The sequence below is a fragment of the Protopterus annectens genome, chromosome 1.part0 (assembly GCF_019279795.1).
Source record: "Protopterus annectens isolate FY-2018-M chromosome 1.part0, PAN1.0, whole genome shotgun sequence".
Taxonomy (NCBI): domain Eukaryota; kingdom Metazoa; phylum Chordata; order Ceratodontiformes; family Protopteridae; genus Protopterus; species Protopterus annectens.
The window spans coordinates 1424510258-1424522545 of NC_056725.1; the positions used below are offsets into that span (position 1 = coordinate 1424510258).

Sequence of the window (12288 nt, forward strand, 5' to 3'; positions counted from 1 at the left end):
TGCTGTTAGTGTTGCAAGCACTTCAGGACCTTCTTCCTGTAGGAACGATTGTGATCCAGACGGGCAACATGTCTGTTGTTTGGTACATCAACAAACAGGGGGGAACCAGGTCTTACCCACTCTGTCGATTGGCCATGAGAGTGTGGGAATGGGCGATCTCCACCAACCGTTTTCTCATTGTCACGCACATTCCGGGACGGTCCAACATCCTGGCGGACAGACTCAGTCGCACCATCCTTTCCCCTTATGAGTGGTCTCTCAATCTGCAGGTAGCGAATCGGATTTTTGCCAAATGGGGGCAGCTCTGTTGCGATCTTTTCACCTCTCCTTCAAACACCTAATGCAACAGCTATTTCGCTTTCCCCACGTTCCCGAGAGACGCTCTGGTGCATGCTTGGCCTCCCGGTCTGCTTTCTGCTTATCCACCTCTCCCCCTGATGCTGAAGTTTCTACAGAAAGCCAGTCGGTTGGGGAGCAGGATTATCCTCATTGCCCCATTCTGGCCTCGTCAAACCTGGTTTCCTTACCTTTGGTCTCATCTGGTGAATCCTCCTTGGATTCTAGATCCCCTCCCGGATCTGATTTCCCACCCTCTGGGTCTCCCAATCCCGAACCTGGACAGTCTCAAGCTCACGGCTTGGCTGCTCCAGTTCCACTCGTAGCTAGGACTCCCGGCATCTCTTCCCCAGTCAAAGCTATTCTAGTAGCAGCGCACAAGCCTTCTACTAGGAAGATTTACAGTAGTAAATGAAAACGTTTCTCTATTTTGGTGGAACATCAAAACTTGGATCCCTTCACAGCTCCCTTACCTGCTGTGTTAGACTTCCTATCAGGACTGTTTCACCAGGGAGCTAGCTGCTCCACTGTCAAGGTTCAGTTAGCAGCTATCTCTCACTACTATGTCGGACATGAACTGCATCCTTTGATCACTGCGAAATTGTGCAAGACCTTTCTGAAGGGCACCTTTCTGCTCAGACCCCCAGTAAAGAAAGTAATACCTCCTTGGGATTTGACTTTAGTGCTTCAGTCCTTGACAGCTTTCCCCTTTTGAGCCTGCTGCTTCAGTGGATCTCAAGTATTTGTCATGGAAGATGGCCTTTCTCGTCGCTATCGCTTTGGGTAGAAGGGTCTCTGAACTTCAAGCCCTTTGTGTGAAACCCCCGTATCTAACCTTCCACAAGGATAGAGTCTACCTCAGGACCAGTCCCTCTTTTCTCCCTAAGGTTTCTTCCGAGTTGAATATCAATCAGTCCATTAACCTACCAGTTTTCTTCCCTAATTGTCAGAACAAAGGGGAATACAAACTACACTCTTTGGATGTCCATAGACGACTTTGCTTTTATATTCACAGGACATCTGGTCATAGGCAATCCGACCAGTTGTTAGTCTCCTTTGCCAAAATGAATTTGGGTAAATCGTTATCTAAAGTCATATTGTCTCGATGGATTTCACAATGTATCCGTTTGGCTTATGAAAGTTCTGGTAGGCCCGCACCTCAGGGAGTCCGTGCCCACTCTAGCCGATCTATGTCTGCTGCTTTTATATCCAGGGTATCCTTAGATGATATTTGTTCGGCTGCCACTTGGGCCTCATCTCATACCTTTATCAACCATTATAAGCTGGACATTATCTCCAGAGGGAGAGCATCCTTCGGCTCTGCAGTGCTCCGGAACATCCTTCCATGATGGCCGCCCAACGTTCAGGTAGCTGGGGACTCTGTCCCATAGGTTGCTGCACAAATGAAGTTAACAACTTCAGAGTAAGAAGTTATGTACTCACCTTAACGTTCCATCTGAGTAGATAAACTCCATTTGTCAGCAACCATCCCCCCTCCCCCCCTCCTTCCTCCTGACCTTCGATTGTTTACATTTGTTTTCTTCACAGTTGGTCTTTGAATTTGATAAATCTCTAGCAGTTTCTGCTTTGGGGGCAAACTTGATCTGAGGTCAGTCAGGGTTGGCAGGAGATTATGGGTAGGGGGAGGAGCTAGGAGCTCGGATCTAAGCTGTTGAAAACTGCCGGCTCTGATCCGAAGTTGGATCCGATACCCATAGGTTCCATAGGTTGCTGACAAATGAAGTTTATCTACTCAGATGGAACGTTATGGTGAGTACATAACTTCTTATTTTATATTTGCTTGTAATTGAAACTGGTCAACATATTGAAAAAAACCTACAGGGTAGTGCTGGTTCTGTTGGAGATCTGCCCAACTAATACTAGAAGTAGCAGCAGTATGAAGCTGGCGAATATAGGGTGACCTTTTAAAGTCAAGCCAAGACGATTTGATACCTGTATTAATGCATTTATTAGAGTATTTCTGCAAGGATCCCCCTTGAAGATTTTTATGGTAAGTAACTTATACAGATGTTCTATTTAGTGTTTTGCAGTAACGTATAATCTGAAGTAGGAACTTCATTTGTCTGCAACCTTTAGAATACGGATCCGATCTCTGATCCGAGCCGGCAACTTCTATAATAGCATAGATCCGAGCTCCTAGCTCCTCCCCTTACCCATAATCCCCTGCCTACCCTAACTGACCCCAGATCTAGTTTGCCGCTCTACAAGCAACAGCTAGATTCCAGAGCTCTTGGCGTTTTTGTGAGGAAAAAAGTTTTTCTTTCTTTTTTTTCTGATTGAGTGTTTGTGTGTGCGTGGTAGGTTTACCCTTAACACTAAACTTATTATTTTAGCTTTTCAGCTTAAATTTAATTTAAAATATTTCTCCCTCCCCCGCTGGTCGTAGCGTGTGTGTGTGACTGGAGTGTTAGGGGCCTAGTGAGTGTGCTTTACTTTAGTAATGTCGGAGGCCCCTAAAGCCATTTTTTCGAAATGCACTGAGTGTGGTCACAAGCTTTCACCGGCTGATGGCCACACTCGGTGCGTTAGGTGCCTTGGGGTTGAACACCTCTCTTCGGGTTGCGCGATTTGCGCGGCGTTCAACCCCAGGGCACTCAAGGATCGAAGGTCGAAGCTAGTTCTGGCAGGCCTTTTACCCCCAGACTCTGCTTCGGCCTCCAGTACTTCGGTGCCTGCTACCCCCCCATCCCACTGGAGCAGAGGTCCCCCTGTGGATGCCATGTTGGTGGCTGCAGCCACCAAGAAAGAGTTGGCTCAGGAGAGCCCCACGGTTCATCCTCCAAGCAAGGAGTCTCACGTGTTTGACCGTCTTGGGAAGCGGGCCTTCAGTTCAGCGACCTTCTCTATGAGGGCCTTGAACTACATAGCACACATTATTCGGATGCAGCGGGATCTAATTAAGGAATACGCTGCTCCCCCCCCCCCCCCCCCCCCAGGGTCCATGTCGGAGGGAGACAAGGATCTGTACTCCTCCCGAATGGCCACCCTCCACTCTATCTCTAACACCTCTATGCGGCTGTTCTCATGCTACGGAGGGAGCCGCTAGAGCTGGCGGAGTCGGGCTTGTCATGAGGAGACCGGTCTGGCTCCGTCACTGTAACTTCTCGGAACCCTTTAAGGCGTCATTTGCGAATGCCCCTTTTGATGGTTCTGCACTGTTCGGCAAAACCGTTCGCGACACACTTGTCCAGAGAGAGAAATACGGGAAGACCTTGTCTGCCGTCGGAGTCCGCTTCTCTGCGCCCCAGAGGTCCTTTTCCAAGAACCAAAAGGGTCAGAAGATGTGGTTCCGAAAATCGGATCAATCCCAGTCTGCTCAGGACAACCAGTCCTCTCATGGCAGAGGAGGACAGGGAGGATGCTGCCCCAGAGGCAGAGGGGGTCCCAGGAATTTTGGGTCCAGAGAACCGTTCTCTGAGAGGCCCACGCAGAACCCCTGAGGGGTTACCCGACTGCTCCACTCTGGAGGCAGTCGGGGGGGGGGCGTTTTTCGAGGCACCTAGCAATGTGGGAGTCCATAACGGATCACTGGGTGCTTCGTATTATATCCAGAGGTTACCAAATTCCCTTTATAGTAAACCCCAGAATCAGCGGCCTCCCCGACGTTCCACCCAGTCAGAGGGAGGCAGCTGCTGCAGAAATTCAGCAGCTTCTGCAAAAGAGCCATCCCCTCAGATCAAGTCGCATCAGGGTTTTACTCCTGGTTCTTTCTGGTGCCTAAAAAGACGGGGGGGGGGGGACTTGAAGTCCATTCTCGACCTCTCTCTCCTAAACCTGGTGGTACCCAAAGAAAAGTTCCGAATGGTCACGTTGCAATCTGTCCTCCCCTTATTGCGGGAGGACGACTGGATGTGCTCCATCGACCTCAAGGATGCGTACTGTCACATTCTAGTGGACAGGCGTTCCAGGAGGTTTCTCCGCTTCCAGCTGGGAGCCAGTCACTTTCAATTCGGAGTCTTCCCCTTTGGTCTCACCTCAACCCCCAGGGTGTTCACCGAAGTCCAATGATAATAGCGACCCACCTGAGACTCCAGGGAATTCAGGTCTTTCCATACCTGGACGACTGGCTCCTTACGGCCCCAGCAAGGCATCTACTTTGTTCATTCAGGGATTATTTCCTCAGTCTGGCTCCACTATTAGGATTAACCATCAACATGACCAAATCCTCTCTCATCCCTACACAGGTGTTGGATTTTATAGGGGCGAGACTGGATTCCAGACAGATGCTTGCATTCTTGACTCCAGATCGGCTTCGGAACCTGATGTTGCACGTGCAGGCCATCCTTCAACTGCAAACTCCGGTGGAATTGATCCTAAGGGCCCTAGGATCTATGGTGGCTGCAATCATTCTGCTGCCATTGGCCCGGTAGAACATGAGGGTTCTGCAATGGACCCTCCAGGTACAATGGTCCCTGTCTCGCAACCCTCTCACCCCATTTCCTTAAGCAAGGTTTGCAGAAGATCGCTCCTGTGGTGGCTCCACTCTCCCAATCTCCACACGGGACGTCCCTTCTCACTACCTCCGCCAGTCGACACAGTGACCACGGACGCCTCTCGCCTGGGGGGGGTGGCGGTGGCATTTTTCAGGCAGGACAGTCCAAGGCACGTGGAACGACGTAGAGACCTCTTTGCATATCAATGTCCTAGAGATGAGGGCGGTGCTTTTGACGTTGCAGGCACTACACAACTCTCTTCCGGTAGGGAAGATTGCAGTACAGACAGACAACATATCGGTCGCCTGGTACATCAACAAACAGGGTCGAACCAGGTCTTACCCCCTTTGCCGCGAGGCCATGAGAGTGTGGGAATGGGCGATTTCCACCAACCGCTTTCTCATAGCAATGCACATTCTGGGACGGTCCAACATTCTAGCGGACAGGCTCAGTCGTACTATCTTGACTCCTTACGAATGGTCTCTCAATCAGCGAGTTGCAGAGAAAGTATTTGCCCGATCGGGGCAACCTTGTTGAGATCTTTTTGCCTCTCCTTCAAACACCAAATGCAACGACTACTTCGCTCTGATTCCCCTCCCCCCCCCTCCGGGGGAGTCCCAGAGAGACACTCTAGTTCATGCTTGGCCTCCCGGTCTGCTTTATGCTTACCCTCCTCTTCCCCTGATGATGAAATTATTACAGAAAGCCAGGCAGCTGGGGAGCAAGATGATCCTCATTGCCCCATTCTGGCCTCGTGAGACGTGGTTCCCTTACCTATGGTCTCGCCTAGTGTATCCACCATGGATTCTGGATCCCATTTCTCACCCTCTCGATCTTCCGACTCCGAACCTGGTCAACCTCAAGCTGACGGCTTGGTTGCTCCAGTTCCACTCCTCATAAGGACTCCCGGGATCTCATCACCTGTCATAGCCATTCTTGTAGCAGCTCACAAGCCTTCCACCAGGAAGGTTTATCGAAGTAAGTGGAAACTCTTCACCATTTGGGCAGAACACCGTTGTTTAGACCCGTTTACAGCCCCGATAGCTTCGGTTCTAGAATTTCTAACCTCTCTCTTTCACCAGGAGGCTAGTTCTTCCACAGTCAAGGTACAACTGGCAGCAATTTCATACTGTCACGTGGGGCAAGAGTCTGGCCCCTCTTATCACTTCCAAACTGTGTAAGACCTTCCTCAAGGGCACCTTCCTCCTTAGGCCTCCAGTCAGAGGTGGTACCTCCATGGGATTTATCCTTAGTCTTGCAGGCCTTGACTGGTCCCCCATTCGAACCGGCAGCCACGGTTGATCTCAAATTTCTCTTGGAAGACCGCCTTTTTGGTGGCCATAACTTCAGCCAAAAGAGTGTTGGAATTGCAAGCTCTTTGTGTCAAACCACCATATCTGGTCTTTCACCCGGATAGGGTTTTCCTCAGGATCAATTTGTCCTTTCTACCTAAGGTATCTTCAGAAGCGAACATCAATCAATCTATCAATCTTCAAGTGTTTTTCCCCAACTTTCAAAACAAGGGAGAGTACAAGCTACATTCCTTAGACGTACACAGACAACTACGTTTTTATATCCATAGAACTTCTGATCATAGGCAATCCGATCAGTTGTTTATCTCCTTTGCCAAAAGTAATTTCGGAAAGTCAGTTTCTAAAGTTTCTCTCTCTCGATGGATCCCGAGTTGTATTCTTTTAGCATATCAGAGTTCGGGAAGGCCTGCACCTCAAGGAGTCCATGCTCATTCTACTAGGGCCGTTGCTACATCTGCGGCCTTTCAAGCTAGGGTTCCACTGGATGACATTTGTTCCGCAGCCACTTGGGCTTCATCTCACACCTTTATCAGCCACTAGAAAATAGATGTTGTCTCCCGAGGTAGGGCGTCCTTTGGCTCTGCGGTGCTCCGGAATATCCTTCCATGAAGGCCACCCAAGATTTAGGTAGCTGGGGACTCTGTCCCAAAGGTTGCTGACAAATGAAGTTCCTACTTCAGATTAAGAAGTTATGTACTCACCATAACGTTCCATCTGAGTAGGTATCTTCATTTGTCTGCAACCATCCCCCCCCCCTCCTTCCCCCTGACCAAATGATCATTCTTATGGTTATTAGCATACGTTTCCCTTGGGACACTTATCAGCTGTGCTATGGGGCAAACTTGATCTGAGGTCAGTTAGGGTAGGCAGGGGATTATGGGGAAGGGGAGGAGCTAGGAGCTCGGATCTATGCTATGATAGAAGTTGCCGGTTCGGATCCGAGATCAGATCCGTATCCCAAAGGTTGCAGACAAATGAAGATACCTACTCAGATGGAGCGTTATGGTGAGTACATAACGTCTTATTTTCTTCCTTGCTGCAATTTATTAGTTGATGAAGAATCTTGTAATGCATTCAGTGCTTTCTTTTTACTTGCTTAGCTGGATTTTAGCATAAGGGTGACAGAAGGTGGAGAAACAGTCACTTTAGAGCAGTGTTTAAAATTTGTTTGGTACGTATGGCCAGCATACCTCTCAAACTGCAGACTCTGAAAATAGGCACAAAGGCCCTTGAAAGTAGGAATATCCAACCAGAATTCTTAAAATTGACACCAAATATCACACAACTCTTCCCACTTCCAGTAGGAATGTGGAATACTACTCGAAACACGTTTTAAAAACAAGCATGACAAAATTTATCGAAAAATATAACCGGATTAGCAAAGCAACAGCGTCATGAACTTTCTATACCACAGAAGGTAATCTGATTCAGCTTCTGAAAAAAGATGCAAGACGTGTCCTCTTTCTTTAAATTATTAGTTCTACTAGTATGATGGCTATATCATGTGTTTTTTTTTTTTTTATGTAATAGATGGCTTCAGAAAGCATGTCTTCTGATGAGGATGTTTCAGAAAATTGTGGGAAGGGTAATTTAGGCCTGAAATTAGAGATGTTTCTCCAAAATAAGGATGCTTGAGCGGTCTGGTGGCCAACTAGACAATTTTCATATCAGCTATAGGCATCCTTTCGAAAGCTGTACTATGAAGGGTGTCTTAACTACTTTTCACCATCTTTGTTTAGTTGTCTCTTGAACAAACATCCTTCCTAGTATTACTTAGTTGCTTCCCAGCTTCTATTAACTTGATTACAGTTCCAAAATGTAAGGACAGGGAGATGTGTTCATATTGCATGTATATCAGTTTAGTCTTTAATTACTTCCTTTTGTTCCCTAAATAACAGGGAAAAGGGGTCGAGGCCGGTCCTGACCTGTAACAGTGAAGACTGACTTGCTGCGTAGGATTACACCAGAAGCTGACAGCTGAGACAATGGCAAGGAAACCTAAGAGCCAAAAGATACTACAGCCTTGTGGAAGTATATCTTTTGAAGACACTACCCAGCAAAGATCATTTAAATGTGGAACACTTTAACACTTGGACTCTTAAATACAGATTTTGTATTTTATTTAACCAGGATTTTCTGTACAGCAGTAGCCATTGAGCCAAGCTGTACGTGTTAATTAAAGCAAAAAAGAAAAAGAAAAGAAAAAAAAATGTTGAAACTTTCATAGCATGGTATTAGTCTTTTTTTTTTTTTCTCATTGAACAGTTTTACAGGAAAATTCTGCCTTTTAAAAGTTATTGTGCTAAAGGTGGGATTCCAGCAGTATTTTTAAAGAGTTTTATGTACACTCGCAAAACAGTGCCAGTGCTCAACAGACTAAGTACAGTACTTTTAAGCCATCTTGAACTACATATTGAAAATGTTAGCAGATTCAGGTGTAATCGCCAGGGCTGGTTAGTCAGGCATTCCAAAATAATGGTTCTTTTCAGAACCTTTTTGTCTAATTTTTCTTTTTTTTTTTTTTTTAATTAATTTTTAAAGGGTTGGTTAACTGCCTCTCTATTGGAGGTCTGAACTATATACCCTGTCTGTACTGTAAATAGAGAATATATGTCGATAAAAGCAAGGCTTGTTCAGCTTATTTGAAGGACAACAAATTTCATCATATGTATTTTATTCCCTCTCTTAGTAGTCTGCAAGTGTTTTTTTTTTTTTTTTTAACTCCATGATGTTACAGGCCTTGCTTTTGTCATATTTGTGGCTGAAAAAACTGCCTTGCTTCTCAGATGTAGTTATTTGGTTGTATAATAGTTTAGCAAGATGTTACTTTTGTAAAAGAACAAAAGTTTTTTTAAAAAAAAACGTGCATCCACAACCTGTTTGTCAGTTGGTACTGCGGTGTCCCTTTTTATTAGTTACGTAATGACACTTTCAGAACGTCTAGAAAGGGGGGGAAACTAAATCATAGCAGTTACAGTACTTAGCTGTAGCTTTGAATTTCATAATGTTTGTGACATTTTCAGTTTCAGTGGTCATCACTCTCTTCAGGGTACTGTTGATTGAATTGAAAAATGCTTTGCTTTTTTTTAATCTGCAAATCATGTTCAGCTACTTGTGCCATCTTTGCTGTTACCATTTTATGAATTCGGTAAAATGGAGCATTACTAATTTAATAGTGTAAATTTACCCCGTTGAGTACCTAGCTTCGTTATCTAGCCTTAATTGAGAAGTATATTCATTACTGGATAAAAATCTGATTTGCGTAGTTGTATTTTGAAAGGGATACTGCAGTTTAATAATAGATGCCATGCACCATAATACAAATGCAGCATAAACGTGGTATTTTTTAAACCCATTAACTCCCCAGGTGACTAGATTTTATCCAGGGAACGTAGAAATGTCATGTTCAAAATGCTGATGGCACACCATCATTTTGCATTCCTGCAAATAAAATTGTTTTATACTGTAAGCTGGAAGCGAGTGTAACTTATTTTTGTAATAAAAATATTTTTGTGTCAATTATATAACTGTGTTCATGCACAAATCTTTTCTTAATACTTAACTGAGTCTATTATGTGTAGTTCAGGTAAAATCTAAACTTGGGTCTGTTTTTTCACTTGAATACTTTCTCCCCATAAACTTCAGCTCATATGAATGTAACATTCCATTATGTTCTCCATACAGAACACTGTTACAGTAGCCCTTAGTATTGGAACTTAAGATGCAGAAGGCCTAACATTCAACCTGACATCCAAAGCTCACCGATCAACTCCCCTCCAGGCTGGGCATCAAAACCTTAGGATGGTCGTGGTAGTCAGTGTTACAGTACTAATGCTTTGGTCTTCCTGCCATGCAGAAGCCTGCGACCGGACTGATTTCCAGAGTGTTTTCATCATCCCTAGCTAATGGGCATCTGAATGCTGATGCCCAGGTGTCTGGGTATGAGGGAGGTCCGTCAGCACTATCTTCAGTTCTTTCTAGTCGTGCAGTCCAGTGTAATACTACGTTTGTCAGATGCTTGCCATCCATCGGTTGGCTCGTTTTTCTCCAATTGTTCTTACCAAAAGTTTTCAAATAAATACCCCACTAGGGAATTGTTTTCTTCTGATTAATGTTTTAAAACACCTTTTATTGAATTATCACTTGTGACATAGGCAAGTTTACATTTATATAAGTAATCAAACTGTGTTAAATTAACATTAGCAAACATCATACGTCACATATTGCTATGTATCATATAACTTAACCAACGTTACATAAATTGTTGATTTCCTGCCCCCTTTTTTTAACAAGAAACATTAAATTATCACTTATGGCATAAGCAATTCTATATTTATATAAATGAAAACAAAACACACCGACACAATCCTAGTTGCAAGCATTTTACATCACAAGCCGTACTGACAGACTTCCAGTTGCAAACATTATACATCACTTACCCAATCATTTTCAGTCAGATATTACATAGCTCCCTCCCTTGTATCTATTGATGTCCTTCAAGGATGCATCTGCAGTCATAACAAATGGGTTGTCCTGTCGTCAGGCAGCCCTTCGGTCGGCCGGATTCCAAAGTCTGGGTCCGGCTTCGGCTTCGGCTGATGTCGCACTTTACCCGACGTCATCTCTGCTGGTCTTCGGGTATAAAGGCATCAGCCGACACCATTTTCCTCAGTCTTTCTTGCCGCGTGGCGCCCGAAGCAGAAGCTGTTCGCAAGTGCCGGTCAGTCAGATCCAGAGATTACTACTACCGAATACTACTTCGAAGACTTCTAAAAAGCTAAGTACCCCGTTGGGGACTCTTTCTTGCCTCAGCCGATGTCAGAAAAAGTAAATAACTGTTTAACTTGTGGGAAACAAATACCTCATAAGGATTTCCACTCTTACTGCCTACCTTGTTTAGGCCCAGACCACGACGTAGCAGCCTGTTTAGCCTTTGCTTCCTTCAACTGACGAACGCTTAGGCGTCGGTCGGAGTTTGCTGAACAGTTTTTCGGCTCAGATTTCGCGTACATTATGCCGTCGCATCCTCTGACTACCCCAATTGTTAAAAAACCCAAAGAAAAAGACCGACACCCGCCGTCCGCGGTTTCGGCGAAACCACGGTTAAGCAAACGCGAGTGTCTCTGTTTCGGCGAAACCGAGAAAACGGGTCAATCTTCAGCCGAATCCATGACTACTACTGAGGCTCCTGCTACCTTAGTTGAATCGGCCTCTGAAGTTTTGCCTACTACTGTGGTTCCTAGTGAATTATCAGACACCATCCCTTTGGATGTCTCTACCCCAGCACGTGGTGCTGCTAGGCCTCCTGCAGCCATGTCTATAAAGGCCTTTGCCAGGGCTAAAGCAGCCAAAACTGTTAAATCAGTGCCTGTTAAAGCCCCCTCACACAGGTCCACTTCTAGTTCACAAATGCTTACTCTGGCAGAGGATTTAATCTCCTTAATTAGGGGATCCCAATCTCACCCAGACAGGGCCTCTCAGCCTCCACAAAAGAGACCTAGAGCAGAGCCCCCCGAGCCAGTGTCCTCTGATGATTCTTCGGGTGACTCAGACATTACAGGTCAGCCAGAGGCTCCTTATTCTACTTATGAAGATTCCGATGCTGAAGAATCCATTCCATCTGCCTCTCCACCAGAGGAATTTTCCTTTGGGGAAACCTTACATGCCATGAGAGAACAATTCCAATGGCAGGGACAAGATTTCTCAGATTCAAGAAAAAGGCTTAGGACCTTTCTGCACTTAACACAACATAGGCCCTTAGCTATACCTCCAGTTCTGCCTGTTGTGGATGATGCATTTAATGATGTTTGCACTGCTCCTGATACTTTACCTCCAGCCCCTGCCAAACCAGATAGATTTTACAGGGTGCCAGACACTCATCACCACCTATACAAGGCCCCACTTGCAGATCCTGAAACTATATCCCAGGGGCCTAAGGCAGTAGCTTCGACCTCAGCAAAAAACCCTCTCCCTTCTGAAAGGGAATCCAGGTCCTTAGAGATGGGGTAAAAAAGTTTACACCTCTGCTACTCTCTCAGCTAGAGCTTTAAACTGTCAGTTTCACATGATTCAATACCAAGAGTTTATGCTTGATCAGTTAACTAAGAAGCTGTCCTCTGATGAATCCTTAGATAAGAAATATGTTTTAGAAATGGTGAATAACATTCAGCAGGTTAGTAACCATT

At 45.5% G+C, this 12288-nt stretch overlaps 1 protein-coding gene across 3 annotated transcripts in view; it reads left to right on the plus strand.

Moving 5' to 3' along the window:
* LOC122798492 (synaptotagmin binding cytoplasmic RNA interacting protein) overlaps window positions 1–9627 on the plus strand; it is a 1585553-nt gene extending 1575926 nt beyond the window's left edge. For all 3 annotated transcript variants that reach the window (XM_044067500.1, XM_044067509.1, XM_044067518.1), the window contains exon 12: window positions 8002–9627. In XM_044067500.1, coding sequence (XP_043923435.1) covers window positions 8002–8027 — 26 coding nt within the window. In that variant the 3' untranslated portion in view covers window positions 8028–9627. The remainder of the gene's footprint in view (window positions 1–8001) is intronic.
* Window positions 9628–12288: the final 2661 nt, after the last annotated feature.